This window comes from Panicum virgatum, chromosome 8K (genome assembly GCF_016808335.1).
Source record: "Panicum virgatum strain AP13 chromosome 8K, P.virgatum_v5, whole genome shotgun sequence".
Lineage (NCBI taxonomy): Eukaryota > Viridiplantae > Streptophyta > Magnoliopsida > Poales > Poaceae > Panicum > Panicum virgatum.
In genome coordinates this window covers 41,303,880-41,319,425 of record NC_053143.1, presented here as the reverse complement: position 1 = coordinate 41,319,425, position 15,546 = coordinate 41,303,880, and the positions used below count along the sequence as shown (strand labels likewise).

The following is a 15,546-nucleotide window of genomic DNA, read 5'->3' as shown; positions in this document are numbered from 1 at the left end:
GTTGGGAAGCAAGAAAGGAGTTGGAATCACTCCATTTGGGTGTCCAAGAATGTCATAACCAATATGAAAGGGCCTCAAATGGTGTGGGTTCCAAAGGAGACTTGAAGCCCAAGAATGGCCTCGGGGGATTTGGATGCTTAGATTACAAGTTGAAGTGAAGGTTCAAGCCAAAGAAGCTAAACTCACAACTTGGACATTTGTTACCCAAGTCCCCCATAAGGTAATGGTAGCTAGATTTCAATTCAAGTATCATGTAGCTCCATTGCTTTTTTGCTAGGTTGTTTGCATACATTGCATCTCCTAGTGCTAAATATGGTGGGTTGCTTGTGTCATGATTCTAACCCATGAGCAATCTACATGGTTTGATAAGTGTGTAGAAAGCTACACAAGGTTACCCTTCATGGTACATGCATCTCATGAGGTATGTATTTCATATGTGTACCATGAACACAAGCTATAGGGAAACTTCCTAATTGTGTCAAAATCAATGTGCATACATTTGCTTGGTGATTCAAACACTAAATGCACACATTTAGGGGGGAGTTCATCCTATGGTTTGTGATTTTGAGACTAACATGGTTCCAAGTTTATCTTTTGTAGTCTCACGATGGAGTTAACACTCTAAGAGAATGTTTCTCACGATCAATGTGAACAAACAACTCTATAAGAGTGATTAGATAAATTGTGCTTTCATGCATATTGAGCCATGCTCTTTTAAACTTAAATGCTCATATCTAAGTTCATATGCTATGTGCTCATACATTTGCTTAACCTTGGTGTATTAAGTATCTTTGACCTCAAAGACTTTCAATTGGTATTCAACTTCATTTGGTATCATTTGCAAGTCACTTTCAAATTGATACATGCAAGGTAAACAAATTACCCACGGAGGTATGCAAGGTTCTAAATTCATTCAATTGGTATTCTTGTCATATTCTATTTATTTTAGAGCTACCTCTGTGCAGGATATGATCTAAGCTCTCTAGTTATAACATCTAGATGTGCACTTGATTTTCACATTATCATTTTGTGCACATACTTATGGAGAGCTTAGCTCATGTCATGCTAGTTTCGTGATTTTGTGATCCACCATAGTGAATTTTTCAATTGGTATCTTCATTGATATCATATCATTGGATCATGAGTCATGGAACTAACTCCCTAGGCTACTAATCTTCTCTTGAGCTATATTGTTTTGCAAGACCTTTTAGGTGCAAGACCTTTTAAGTGATTTGATTCCAAAGGGGGAGAAATGTGGATCAAAGCAAGGCATGTTTTCCAACAAAGGGGGAGAGATGTTTTCCCAAAAAGGAAAAGTATATTCCAAAGAAGGAGACATGCCAAGTGAATCAAGTCATGAGGGAGAAGTAGCGAAAAAGGGGGAGAACCAAAGGGGGAATCATGGTTTTAGGGGGAGGCCAAGCCATCATTAGATGATGGTAAGCATCCAAGCAAGTGTAAGTGGTTTCAATTGGTTTCAATTGATATCAAGCAATTAAATTTGTCAATTTTTGCAAATATTATGCTTGCTTTGATTGTGTTGTCATCAATCACCAAAAAGGGGGAGATTGTAACGAATATGGCACCATTTATGCCATTTCGAGTGATTTTCGTGATCGAATGACAACGCAATCAATGGGACTAATGGTATTGTTAAGTGAACATTTCTAGATCCCAGGGATGAAGTAAAAAGGCCATGCAAAGCAAAACACGAAGAAAGAACTCAAAGAAATGCTGAATTGGACGAGTTCTACTGAAATCAGTAGCACCGGAAGAACCGATGCTATAGGCATCGGTGCATCCGATGGTTGTTGGATGATCCGACGGCCTGGCTATTGGCACAAGTCTGTGCGCCTCTAGAGATCATGTGAAGATCAAGTGAAGCACCGGTTGAATCGACGGCTTCAAGATAGGCATCGGTGCATTCAACGTACCATGTTCCAGAGACGATGTCAAGTGCGCAGGAGCCAAGTCTTCAGCACCGGTTGAACCGGCGAGGCGTCAGAGCATAGCATCGATGCATTGACGTCAGCAGAAGAGGGAGGCCCAACGGCTAGTCCAGTTGCTATGTGTGACCGGTTGAACCGACACCCCAAGCATCGGTTCAACCGATGGTCCCTGGAACTGCAACAACTGTGTCAGAGAAGCCAACGGCTATTTCGGGTCTGAGAGTGACCGGATGAACTGACGCTATCCCATGCAAAGGCATCGGTTCATCCGATGGTACGCAGATTTTTGCTGACCATTGGAGTAATGGCTCCACGACTTGGAGGGCTATATATATGGCATCCCCCGGCCATTTGAAGTTTGCTGGAGTTGCTAGAAGTCATACACACACCCAAGAACACCTCCAAGCCATACAAGAGCTCATTTATCATATCCTTAGGTTTTAGCACTAGCTTTGTAAAGTGTGAGTGCTAGATTAGCTCTTGAGTGAGTGAACAAGCAAGGTTGAGATCCTTGTTGCTGGTTCTAGAGTGAACCACACTTGTATTACAGTGCGCCGGCCCCTTGGAGCAATTGGTGGCTCGCCGGCAAGTCAACGACCCTCCAGCTTGGTGTGGAGCGGCGTCGACGACTTTGTGCGAGGGAAGGAGACCCCTCTTTCGTGGGCAATCTCCCTTAGTGTAGATCGGGATCAAGGTGACCGTGATTGTGTTCACGGAAGAGACTTGATTGCCGGGAAGCGATACTCTTCGTGAGTGCTTCAACAACGTGGACGTTGGGGCGCCTTTGTGGCAATCCGAACCACGGGATAAATCCTCGTGTCGAGAGTTCGTTTTCTATCAACCCTCCCTTTAAGCTTCCGCATTTCATATTGCAACTTGTGTGCCTTTACTTTCTTAGTGTAGTATCTTGCTAGGATTGACTATAGGTTGCAAAACTCTTTTGTGATGAGGGTTTCACACTAAGGTGAACCGTAGTTGCACATCTAAATAGCTTGATCTAGTTTAAGTTTTGTGCAAACTAGTTGGAGCCATAGGTTTAGGATTTTAATAGTGCCTAATTCACCCCCTCCCCCTCTTAGGCTAGAGCACCCGATCGCTTTCAAACAAGTCACCAAAAAACTTAGCAGGAGCCAGAGTTGAAAAATGAAACGTCTACCAGTTTGAAAGTTGCCCAGTCTGCTACTTTGAACCATCCTTTTTCGCCCGATTCAAGCGGTTGCGTAGGTCCAAGTGATTTCTTGGTTTCTTCTGCATTAGAGAATTCAGGAACACAATAATTGAGTTGGTATATGGGCTCTGGGTGGCAGCTGACTCAGGATACTAATCATTCAATACAATTCTTTGAATTCAAACTTTCATCAAGAACAGCACAGTGAAAACTACACTAACAGCACGAGCGCACAGGAAGATAGAGGAATATGGCTAACAGCTTCAAACAAACTGATCGACAAGGAGCTCACCTTTAGCAGCGGCATGTGCACATCGTCTAGGGTCTCGTTGAGGGGCGGGCACACTTGCTATGCAAGGGTATTCTTTGAATACCCATTATTTTTGCTAATCTATAGTAGTTAAAGGTATAACCAAATGTATAAATATGGTAATAACAGGTATAAAATAACTATTTTGCTTTGCTTTATGAATTTTTGAATACCCAACCTTCAGGTCCTGGGACCGCCACGTTGGGCGTGATAAGTGCCGCCTCAAGGTCCTCCACCGTCACTACTGGATTCTGGCCATTTGCCGTGTGCCCAAGGCACACGGCGAAGGCCCCAAAACACACGGCATACATGTTCGCTGTGCGCGGCCCACGGCGAATCCTCGACGGCGACCAACCACGACAGCAAAGCCGGCTTCACCGTGTGCCTTTTATCGGACACATGGCAAAGACCTTTGCCGTGTGTTTGGGCCGGCACACGGCAAACTAAAGCACATGACGGCGGGATCTGCCACGGGGGACGGTAACGGCACGAGGAGACGGTGCCGGATTCGAAGTTCACCGTGTGCCATGGATCCTGGCACACAGCAATGATTTGAACTTCACCGTGTGCCAGGGATCCTGGCACACGGCAAAGATTTAAAAAAAATAAAAAAAATATGCTACAGCTGCCGCGCCCCGCACGCGCCCAGCCGTACGCGTCGTCGGCCGCCGGGCCCTCCAGGAGGCTCGTGGCCCTCCGGCCGCCGCGCGCCGCCGCGTCCCGCCGCCACCGCACGCACCGCCGCGCCCGCCGCTCCAGCCGCCGGCCACACGTGCCAGTGGCCGCCGCGTCGGGACCTCTAGAGGTTCATGGCCCTCTGGCCGCCGCGCTCGCCATGAGCCTCGCTGTGTCGGGGCAGCACGGAGAGAGATGAGAGGGAGCGTGAGAGAGAGTGAGAGAGAAAGATCAGAGAGAGAGAGAGAAAGCTCGGCGCGCGGAGGCGGAGCGGGTCGGTGGAGTTAAGTCATGAGCCGTAGTTTGCCGTGTGTCAAGATCCAAGACACACGGCCGTGTGTCAAATCCAGGACACATAGACTCTAGATACATGGCAAAGTTAATTTCTATTATTTCATGTCCACTAGTTTGATAATGAAATATTCAAAAATTAACAAAACCTAAATACTCATATTTTTTATACGGCCTCAATGACGTGATAAATATTTTTTGACTAACTCAAATTTCATTGTTTCATGTCATTGTTGATTATATTTTAATTATGTCAATTAAAATAGTTTACTTGCAATTAATACATTAAAAATACCAAATGGACCCGGAAAAATATGAAAATTCAACATGAAGCAATTATTAACACATATTGTCTATAGAAAAAGTTTAAAAGTCAAACTCAATTTTTTCTATCATGACACGTACAAATCTAAACTCATCCCTTCTTCTATCTGAAACTTCTTCGAAAAACTCTCAATTTGTTAGCATCATCGTGATAAAATATTTGTATCCTACTCAAATTGTTACCATATATTCCACGTATGATAGCATGAAGTTGTGGCAAATCTCATAATTTTCTGATGTTGTTCTAATTTTATAGAATTTAAGCACTATTTGCCACCACGATCGTCGTAATGTTTCATTACCAGAAACTTTGAAATTTCGTTTGAACTACTAGTTAAGGTTTCACACTACAGTCAATATCGTGAAAATCATTTTTACAATTTTTTTCCTATTATTTCATGCACTTTTCATTAAAAATGGATTTATACCAAAAAATCATCTAAATGAAATAAATTAGTTAAATAGAACTAACATTTCTATAAAAATCTCATATTCAAACATTTAGTACCAAACAATATATGGACAATGTAGAAAAATTTTGGGAGAAAAAATTAAAACATTTTAATTAAATTTGCCGTGTGCTCAAGGGTGGCACACGGCAAAAGTTGCTTTTTGCCGTGTGCGAGAGATGGGGCACATGGCAAAGGGTGCTGTTCACCGTGTGCGTCTCTGGGCACACAACAAACGCTGACATCCGTCAGCCCGAGCGACGGAGCCTGACGGCGGGAGCACGTGCCATGCGCGTGTTTCGGCTTCGCCGTGTGCCGGGGCCTCAGCACATGGCGAAAATGGTTGTTTGCCGTGTGCCTGTGGTCAGCACACGGCGAAATGGCTGTTTGCCGAGTGTATTTTATTTGCCGTGTGTTTTCTATGAGGCACACGGCAAATAGTGCATTTGTTATGTGCCCGAAAAAAAACACACGGCAAAAGTTCAGGCACACGGCGAACAACCGTTTTCCGGTAGTGCGTGAACTCCGCTGTGATGTTGAGCAGAGGCCCAAACACCTGCACCAAGCAGCAAAACAGCGCAATAGCAGCGGCAAACCCTAACCCTAGCTCCAAAGCCAATGGCACGAGATAGAACAACAGCACGGCGCCGGCGAGGGGCCAGGGAGCAGAGGCGCGGTTATGGGCCGAGCATGCACAGGAAGTTGAGGACGGAGCCGAGCTCCCACATGCAGCGGAGCCGCCAGCAGGGCAGCTAGCTCCGCGGGCACCTTGGGCTCGTCACGACGGCGTGACCACGTGGCATTGTGAAAATCTAATATACACTTACAAGCATCCCAAGAACAATAAAGAACTCCTTCAGAGAAATGAGCATGCCTCTTATCTGACTTGGCGCAGTCTCTACAATATACATTGGAGCAGCATGCATAGCCTGAAAAAAGCAGCTTCTATAAGCCTAACATTTTTTTTCAAAACAAAACAGAAGGCCTCATGAAGCAACGTGCATGATCGCATGGTTTGCAATGTGAGCTGTGACTCCTGTGCCTCCCTCCCGGTGTATTAGTAGTTGCAGATACGGCGCTTGCATCTCCTGCACAGTTGTATGAATGGATAGATTGAACATATGCTGCCCTTGGTATTTTTTCCTCAATTCTGATGTAATTTGTCCTTGTCTGCATCATGTGACCTGAATTCTGATCTAGAGTTTTTTCTCTCGTTGGAACTGCTGGTTGAAATTATAGTTCATGAACCATATAATTACAATACGCAGAATCGCTAGAATTTTTTAAGCATATGATGGTAAATACCGATAATGGCATTTGTTGCCTGTCGCTGGCCATATGTTCGCAGCGCTGGCTTTTTCATAAACTGCTGCTTGAACTAAACTCTAGAGTCATAGATAACTGCAAATAAGCTAATAGGCAATAGCAAGGAATGGGACAGGATGAATGACTTATCCTGTCCAAGTAACCACGATGTTGAAGCCCTTTATTTGCAGGCTGAAAAATCAAACTGAATCATTGAATAAATAGTTGTTGTAGCTTATATCTTTCAGTTTGATAGCGATTTATCTTGCACTAATGCTCAATCCAAAAATCTTACAGATTCAGCTTTCAGTTATATGCACGCTTAGGCATATAATCCTGTTTTCTTCAAGTTTGCAGATTATCTGATGGGCATTTGCGGCATTCTTCATTGGTAGAGGCAGCTTCCTCTCCCTCCCCTGCACCATGGATTTCTTCAGATTAGTGAGCTCTAATTCACCCCCAAGCACAAGGTGCCCTCTATTCTTCTCCCGTACGATCTGTTGATTTTGATTGATCCCCTGCATTAGTACCAATGATATGTGAATGTATTAGAGCACTGTTGGCCCTAGATTGTTGCTTTCTCGTAGTAGCGTGATTCTTTTCCATGTTCCCCATTTGATCCCTCAACGATTGATTTTGCCATGTTCAATTTCGATCTTCGGAATTTTTTCTTGTAGTACCGTCATAGTATCTTTATGCCTACAAATTACATATTCTAATAGCATGTCTCTTCTACTTTTCAAAAACAATACAAATTTTGCTATTGGGTGATTGCTGATGAGCTGAAAAATCTACTAAACTCAGGCCATTGAGGTGGGTCGCGTGACTATGCTTACAGCAACATCACTGCAGAAGTATTTATCATGTATTTTGTTTAGACATTACAGTACATGCATGGGTAACCTTATGCTGACAAGCCCCACTTTATGCTCTTTCTTCTTTCCCTATAGGAAGAACCAAGCACAGAAGCTCTGTCTTCGTTTCATCCTTGGACATCTGATTACTCTGATCTTTGGTGTTCAACGTTCTGCCAGGTGACGAAAGGAAAAATAATTAAAATCTGGGCACAAGCAGTTTGCACTGTTAAACTCTGCAGCTAATGGAGGCATTGCCAGTTCATCAGGTCAATCCTATGATGTTGTCGAGATTGTTGGCACCTCGTCCAACTATGCCTTGTAGGACTAGGAGGAGCATCAGATCAACTTCAGTGTTAAAAGAGAGCTGATGTGGTGCATGCAGACCAGTGACAGGAGATGACAATTGATTTACATGAATGCTTTGGTAATTTACCATATGATCATCTGAATGTCAGGACCGTGAGGTTCAGTTCAATATAAGAGCGTGCATTTCCTTTGTTAGAAAATTTACTGATCTATCATAATCCACCCATTTTTCTGTAATAGGATTTGAATTGAGATGGTTTTATTTGATAAACTAATAATACACTGAGTAATACTGCATATGCACATGTTTAAATTTCTGTACAAATTCTATTATCATTTGTTGATTTGGGTATTCTGGTTGATATATATACACAGCAACAATTTATTCCCAGCTTAATATGCATTTTAGAGTTATATCATTACCACAAGCGAGATCAGTCCTTTTAGACAAGGGTATGCAGTACTAACTGATAGAGTCTACTTGCAAAATGTTAGGGTGGACTTCAATCAGGGTTCTGTCAGATTCTATCAGAGTATATGGATAGTGTCTTATGTTGTACTAACTAGAGCTCAGGTTTCTGCCTTGTTCATACCATGTAATTTGTAGTTTTTTTCATGTTGTTTTATTTTAACTATCAAATATGTTAGAAAAGGTATACGTGTAATCTAAAAGAAAGGTGTATCATAGGTATCTACTTAGTATGTTCAATCCTTTGCCGCTAGTAAATTTCTTCATATAACCAAGCTATTAAGGGTTAGTATATGGTGATGGCTACTGCCCTAGGTAGTTGGTGTGGATGGCTGTACTGCTGGCCATGGACTTTCTATGGCACCTAAATTGGTTTGCGAATCATGCCTTGACTTTTATCACTATGCAAAATCCTCATGAAACTTTCTCACCGAGGAGCCAAGATTTCCATTTAATTCACTGTAGCCTATTATTTTGTTTATTGTGGAAAAATCACTTACCAGAAATTGTGCTAGATTCCTGGTGTAGCGTGTTGCATCTGCTCTTGCTTAGAATTCTACACAGTCAACCCAGAATTTTGGGTTCCTCGTATCATTTGATTAGAATTGGTTGCTATCTGGACAACATCATAACCTTTATATGCAGAGCTATTGATGTGATATTAAAGCCAATACAAATGGTGCTATCACATTTTTTTCTTGTTATTGTGCTATAATTATGTGTGTACTACTCTATGTATGACATTGTGCATTCTCACAACTGAATGCTGATGCCATGAAAATTTTGAATTTTTGGTTCAGTTTTTATATGTGCACCTTCGAAATTTTGAGTGCTACTGTTTTTTCCCTGACCAGGTTCACGCGAGTGTCGGTCACTTCTTGCCTTGTCTAATTTTGCATCTTCTTGATCTTGCATATCTATGAACTTGGATTCATAGAAGCTATTATCAAAGAGTTTTGTTTTTCTTTAATACTGTTCCTTCTTGTTCTCATTTACTTGCACATGTCCTGCTGTATTTCAGTTGGGAGTATATGTAAGGAGGAAAGCAGACCGGCTAACTAAGAACCATGGATTCGGCCTTGTTGGATCAGAGGGCCAAGCTTGTGTTTCTGAACACCGTATTTGTTGGAGGCACTGCTGTTCATCATATAAATACTCCTTGGATGTGATTATGCTTTGTGTCATTGTAAGGGTGGAATTCTATGACCGGAACAACTAGAAAACTAGGTGTGAAATTATGAGTTTTTGTGATCAACTTCACACTTTACGTTTTGCCTTTCTTTTCTTGTTGTAAAGATTAATTAATTTATTCCAAAAGATTGTGCTTCTGCATACCGGCACAAAATAATTCTTTCCAGCCATGTTCTCGGGATTGCAAAACTATATTTTCGACATTCACCAATGTATATGAATTTCCTTGGAAAATTTCCATTGCATATACAAACAGGATACATCCAAATTAAGAGAAAACACATATGCCTAACTTTAATAAAACATTGGAACCCGTGTTGTAAGAATGCACAGTCACTTGAAAAACCGCATCGGCGTGACCTCTAATGTTTAAACCACCGGACAACAGCACGTCTGCATCCGGCCCGAGAAAAACCGGAGCGGGACCACGGGAGAAGGACCGGGTGGTTGCGTTCCAGCGGCGCGCGGAGCCGGGATCGGATGGTTGGCTCGAGCGACGCGATAGGGTGGGTGTGCTCGGGTATGTATTCCTAGGGATTAGCCCTATTCTATATGAAAATATAAAATATTTTTAATAATACGCGACTAAAAGTGAACGAGAGATAACAAATATTTTGATATAGAGAGAATATTAACATGGAGATTTTCTATATTATTGACAAAATTTATGTCGAGACGGATATATAGGTGTGGATATCGTAACATATGTAGCTAGCCATAGAACATCACGAACGTATCTAGTGCAAATCACAATCTCCGTGAAAACCTGTGCAAACCACGGCAAAAAAATTATCTAAATTCACAAAAAAAAATCACACATGTAGATGATATGGTGATACACAACCATGTAAAATATCTTGGCCAAACTCGACTTCGTCTTTGAGATATAAAAATAACAAATTTCTAACAAATCATTTGGATAACTTTCTGGTTTGAAAGTTGTTATTTTTATATCTCACAAACGAAGTCGAGTTTGAAAAAGATATTTTACAAGATTGTGTATGATCATATCATCTACATGTGTGATTTTTTTGGTGAATTTAGACGATTTTTTTTGTCGTAGTTTGCACAGGTTTTCACGAAGTTGTGGTTCCACCAGATATATTGCCACATCTAGAACATCAGCTCTATGTTGTGTTCCGTGTCTCTTTCTGATCCAAGAAATAATGCATTCTCCAAATTTGATACCGAAATTTTCGCTCAACTAACTTGCTGCATGCAGTTTACGATGAAGATTCTCCGAACATGTGAAGACAGTTCCACGCCGTGTTTGTCCGATTGTCATGGTCTTTGGGTAGGTAGACATTGCACGATGAAACTGAAAATGCGTGGTTTTTTAATTGGTTTACGGTACAAGCTCATAGAGCCTGCCGTTACATTTGCTGGAGCCAACAGAATATGTAATTGAATTACAGTAATTAAGAAGTTGCTTGATTTGCCGCCGCAAGAATCTCAACCAACCGCTTGAGCGCCAAATCATCGGAGAGGATGCCATTGTGGGTCACATTGGGGAGGAGAACGGATTTGAAGTATCCCTGATCCGGGTCCTTCTCCATCACCGTGCGCCATGCCAGCACCGCCTCCCAGTTGATGGCGCCGTCGCCGTCGCCGTTCACTACCCGCGGCATCTTCCCAAAGCCGCCGTCCCCGTAGGTGAGCCGCGCCGGCGTGGGCAAACCGACGCCCACGACGCTCGTCGTCGGCACGAGCGGCGCCCTCAAACCCAGCGTCACCGGCAGCGCCCTCCCCATGTACCGCGGAGCCACGTCGCCGGCGGGGAAGCCCACGGCGGCGAGGAACTCCGGCATGTCGAAGGCGGAGTAGCTCTTCTCGCGTGACCACCACCGGCGCGCGGCCGAACACCCTGGGCGACGGCAGCACCGCGAGCGGCGACGCGAAGCTCCGGCTGGTGTTGGCGTACGACAGCACGTCGCCCGGCGCCGACGGGCCGGCGTCGTTGGAGGCGATGACCCTCAGCACCGACACGTCGCCGCCCACGCCGGTGGTGAGCATGAGGTAGTGCTTGACCATCCGCCGCCTCCACGGCGGCGGGCTCCGGTGGAGGAACTGGAGCACGTAGTGGCCGCCGAAGGCGTGCGAGACGAGGATCACCAGCTTGACTGTGACGGCCTGCTAAATTAAAACTCTTAATTAATCGTAATGACCGTCATTTGAACACATCGGGCGCATTAGTTTAATGATTTAATTTGACAACCCTTTCTCAGCCCACGTCACGATCGAAACAACACCGATAGTCCCACGCGAAGGTGAGCGCAGATGGTACAAACACGACAGAAATGCGAAAATACAACAAATATTCATAAGAATTTACCTTAAGTTTTACAAATCGAGTTTGAATAAATACAAAATTTACAAACTTTAGACTACAGAAACCCGGATTCAACTAGAGGAAAGGAGCCTACAACTACCAAAAGTGTACCCTAGGGAGATCCCTAACTAAACGTCTTGCTCCACAACCTCCCATCCCTCTGCATCCCGGGGGATGAACTTAGTGCAGCAGGGACAGAAGTCTACGTCTGCGGGTCCTGCAGTAATGTTTCAACAAAAGTCCTGAGCAACTAATACTCAGCAAGACTTACCCGACCAGTGGGTATAACTTAGCCCACATATCTAGACATGCAAAGTTTTTGGCTGGTAGTTAGTTTTGCGGAAAAAGCGACTAAAGTGAAGCCTTATTTCCATATTTTAGCTAATGATTCTATATATTTTGACCATCATCTAATTTAGCATATCTAGAGCAAACATGGTAAAGCATATAATAACATTCCAAGTAAATATAACCATATGCCATACATACTCCCACTCGATACTACGCTGTGACGTAGTGATCAAGGTGCCCATGTCCGAGAGCGACTGATGGCGAATCGATTCGATTTAACCTTTCAAGGTGGACCTAACCAACACGGCACGCGTATGCCCCGTCGGACCACACGCACCAACCCTTCCTCTTCCCGCCTCGAACTACAGAACCGTCCCACCTACATATAGTCAGCCGAGCTCAACGAGAGACCACCAAAAGTAAACATATGCATCCCATTTCTCTACGACTACTCGACTCACCATAAGGGGTGGTGATGAAGTTCTGTACTTTCAAAGCGAGACAGTACTAGACTTACCGGTTTCGACTACCTCCTACTCCCGGCATGCGGTTAGTATAGTTCAAACATGATCAGCAGGGCCGACAACGGCTCGGTCCTTAACTGACACAGGCGGAACTACACCTCTCCCGCCCGGTCTCAGATTCTATTCTTTCTTTCATTCTAAGACTTTCATCCCAAGATGAGTAACTCATATATGGAAACATAAAACAACATATATCTCGCGAGTAACCAAAAATTACTCGACTTCTACCGAACCCTATTTAGCATAGCTTATCTATCGTCCTATACATACTAGTATAACTCAAGAAAACCTAGGGTTCATGCAACTAGGGTTTCAAACAACTCCTAAACATAATGCACAAATAATAAATACATATCTAGGTGTTAAAATTTGAATTAATAGGATGTGCACCGGGCCTTGCCTTCAGTCTGCTGCTCAGAGCTAGGGTTAGACGGGCCTTGGGCCGGGTTCTCACGTCTCTCCTCCTAGGCTTGCTCCGGCTGCTCCTGCGGTGCCGCAATCACCTCGAACACGACGTCCTCAACGGCAGATGCTACACGAATGCATATGAAATATTTGAGTGCAGCTCAAGAATGCAACTATTATACTTCAACTGGAATGCCCTGCGGACTGTCCGCGCCCAAGTGGCGGACCGTCTGCAGTACAACTCTGTCGACCCACCAGAACCAACTACCGCTCTGGACAAATTTCAATCTATACGGCGGACCGTCAGCTCCAACATAGAGGACTGTCCGCAGTTTAACTCTGCAATACTACCAGAGGCAACGACGCCTCTGGACAAAATTTTTAATCTCTACTGCGGATCGTCCGGCCCTCCTTGGCGGACCGTCCGCAGTTTACTCTGCCAATTCCACCAGAGATGATAATGTCTCTGGACAAAATTCTAGACTATACGGCGGACTGTCCGCTATCCAATAGCGGACCGTCTGCAATTCAACCCTGCGAACCTCACTAGAGACAACATCATCTCTGGACAAATTTTAATCTCTACGGCGGACTGTCCGCTCTCCAATAGCGGACCGTCCGCAGTTCAATCCTACGAGAACACCAGAGACAACATCGTCTCTGGACAACTTCTAACCTGACCGGCGGACTGTCCGGCCCTCCTAGGTGGACCGTCCGCGACTCACTTTTGCAGCCCACCCGACAGGCGGCAGTAAGCACGGCGGCGGCGGCGACGTCGGTTCACCGGCGCCGGCGGCGCACAACGGGAGGGTGAAAGAGACCAGGGGGCACAAGTGACTCACCACGAATCCATTCCCGCGGTCGGTTCGGGCGAAGGATGACCGGAGAAGCGGATCGATGGTGGAGCAAAGCTTCAAGCACCTCCAAAGGTGACCGGCGGTGGTTGGGCGATTCCGGCTGGGGAGAAGCCGGGCTAGGGGTTGGGGAAGGTGGAGGAGGTGCCGGGGAAGGTTCTCACGCGAGGATCGAAGTATGGTGGCCGAAGGAGGGAGATCGACGGAAGGGGGCGACGGCAGCGCGAGCGGACGAGCTGCGCTCGTCTATGGTCGAGGTGGGAATGAGGAAAGAGGAGATGATGACCGGGCCCACATCCAGCTAAATATCTGGGCGTTACTCTGGCGGATCGTCCGCCGATCCCTAGCGGACCGTCCGCGGTTTTTCCTGGGTGTTACATTGCCCCCGTTCTTGCTGCTCGCGTGCTCCACCAGGCGCCGGAGGCGGGAGACGTCGGAGGTGAAGACCCTGGACGGCTGGCCGGGCGGCGCCGCCGCGTACCGGAAGTCGTAGGGGTGCCGAACAGGTTCTCGCTGTCTCTGTACCCGACTCCTTCTAGTGTCGTCGCCAGTTTCTCCATGCAATTGTTCCTGACGAAAAATTGCATTGGTTAATTTTCTCTACTACCGTTTAATTTTTTTATTATACAGTACAACTCAGACACTTACAATATACACGTACACTCACTTCATCGCAGGATCGTCGGAGCCGAAGCCGCGGGTGGTGCCGAAGGCCACGACACGGGTCTGGACGCCCGGCGCGTTGCGGTAGTCGCCGGCGGCGTGGTCGTAGACGAGCCGCAGCTGGTCGGCGTAGCAGGGCACCAGCCTAGGGTCCGCCTGCAGCGCCGTGTAGTTCTTCCACAGCCGGAACCACCCCTTGCCCTTGCTCGCGTCGCACCAGGGCATCCCCGGCGGCGGCCGGTACTCGTTGGTGAGCCGCGCGTCGAGGTTGCTGCAGGTGTAGCCCGGCACCAGCACGACCGGGTGGAGCACGGGCGAGGCGGCCTCCCCGTGCGCCGGCGAGCTGCCGGTGGCGAGGAAGAAAACGAAGAGGCGAGCGAGCAGAGGGAAGATGAGGCGCCGCATCGTCATCAGGCACTGCAGCTAGTTGAGCTGGGCGATAGCTCATGTGCTTCTCTTCTATATACAGCACAATAGTTCCTGATCCGATCCGTTCATGAAAATAATAATTAAGACACTATTGTATTACATTCATCTTTGCCAGGGCATGGATGACGAACTTAGGGGGTTGACAATCGTGGTAGGTGCAAATGGTTTTTATAGGACTCTAGCATCGACTACACCGTTTAGCTTAGTTAAAGAACACTTTAGTGTCAGAATTAAGAAGCAAAAGGGTTGACAATCGTGGCGGGAACGGTTTGTGTAGGACTCTAGCATCCGCAGCGTTTTGTTAAGACACTTGGTGTCGGGAGAACTAAAAAATTGGAGTTCTGTCTCTTCGACAAATTGCATGCCAGACCAATCACCTGCAGTCAACGGCTTACCGAGTTACCGAGCGTTCATGTTGCGCTGTCCATGTCGCTTCCCAGTATGTACTACTTCCAAAACTGTTGATAACATTTGTAATTGCTCGGTTGTCGGTTACTTCTACCATTCAATTTTATTTTTTGATCCAGTTGACTTTGATGACACAATGTCTCTGGAGATAGATTAACGTACCGGTGGTTAGAAGAGCCTCAACGAGGTCTTGTGTTTGACTTACCGTAGGAGCGAATATTTCAGAATTTAACAGCGTTGTGTTTTTAGTGGTAGGCAACGTTCCTATCGACAGTGAGGCGCATGTCGTGACTTTACTTTATCAATCTTGAAGATTTGCCGGCCGGCTCAGTCTTTGAAGATGCTCATA

General features: G+C 45.5%; 1 protein-coding gene across 1 annotated transcript; it reads right to left on the bottom strand.

Moving 5' to 3' along the window:
• Positions 1-10,712: 10,712 nt before the first annotated feature.
• Positions 10,713-14,765, bottom strand: LOC120645738 (lecithin-cholesterol acyltransferase-like 1). Its single transcript, XM_039922490.1, has 4 exons — positions 14,373-14,765; positions 14,076-14,267; positions 11,137-11,424; positions 10,713-11,093 (listed from the first exon to the last, which is right to left on the bottom strand). Exons 1-4 carry the CDS (start codon positions 14,763-14,765, stop codon positions 10,713-10,715), a joined length of 1,254 nt encoding a protein of 417 aa, XP_039778424.1.
• Between the last annotated feature and the right edge of the window lie 781 nt (positions 14,766-15,546).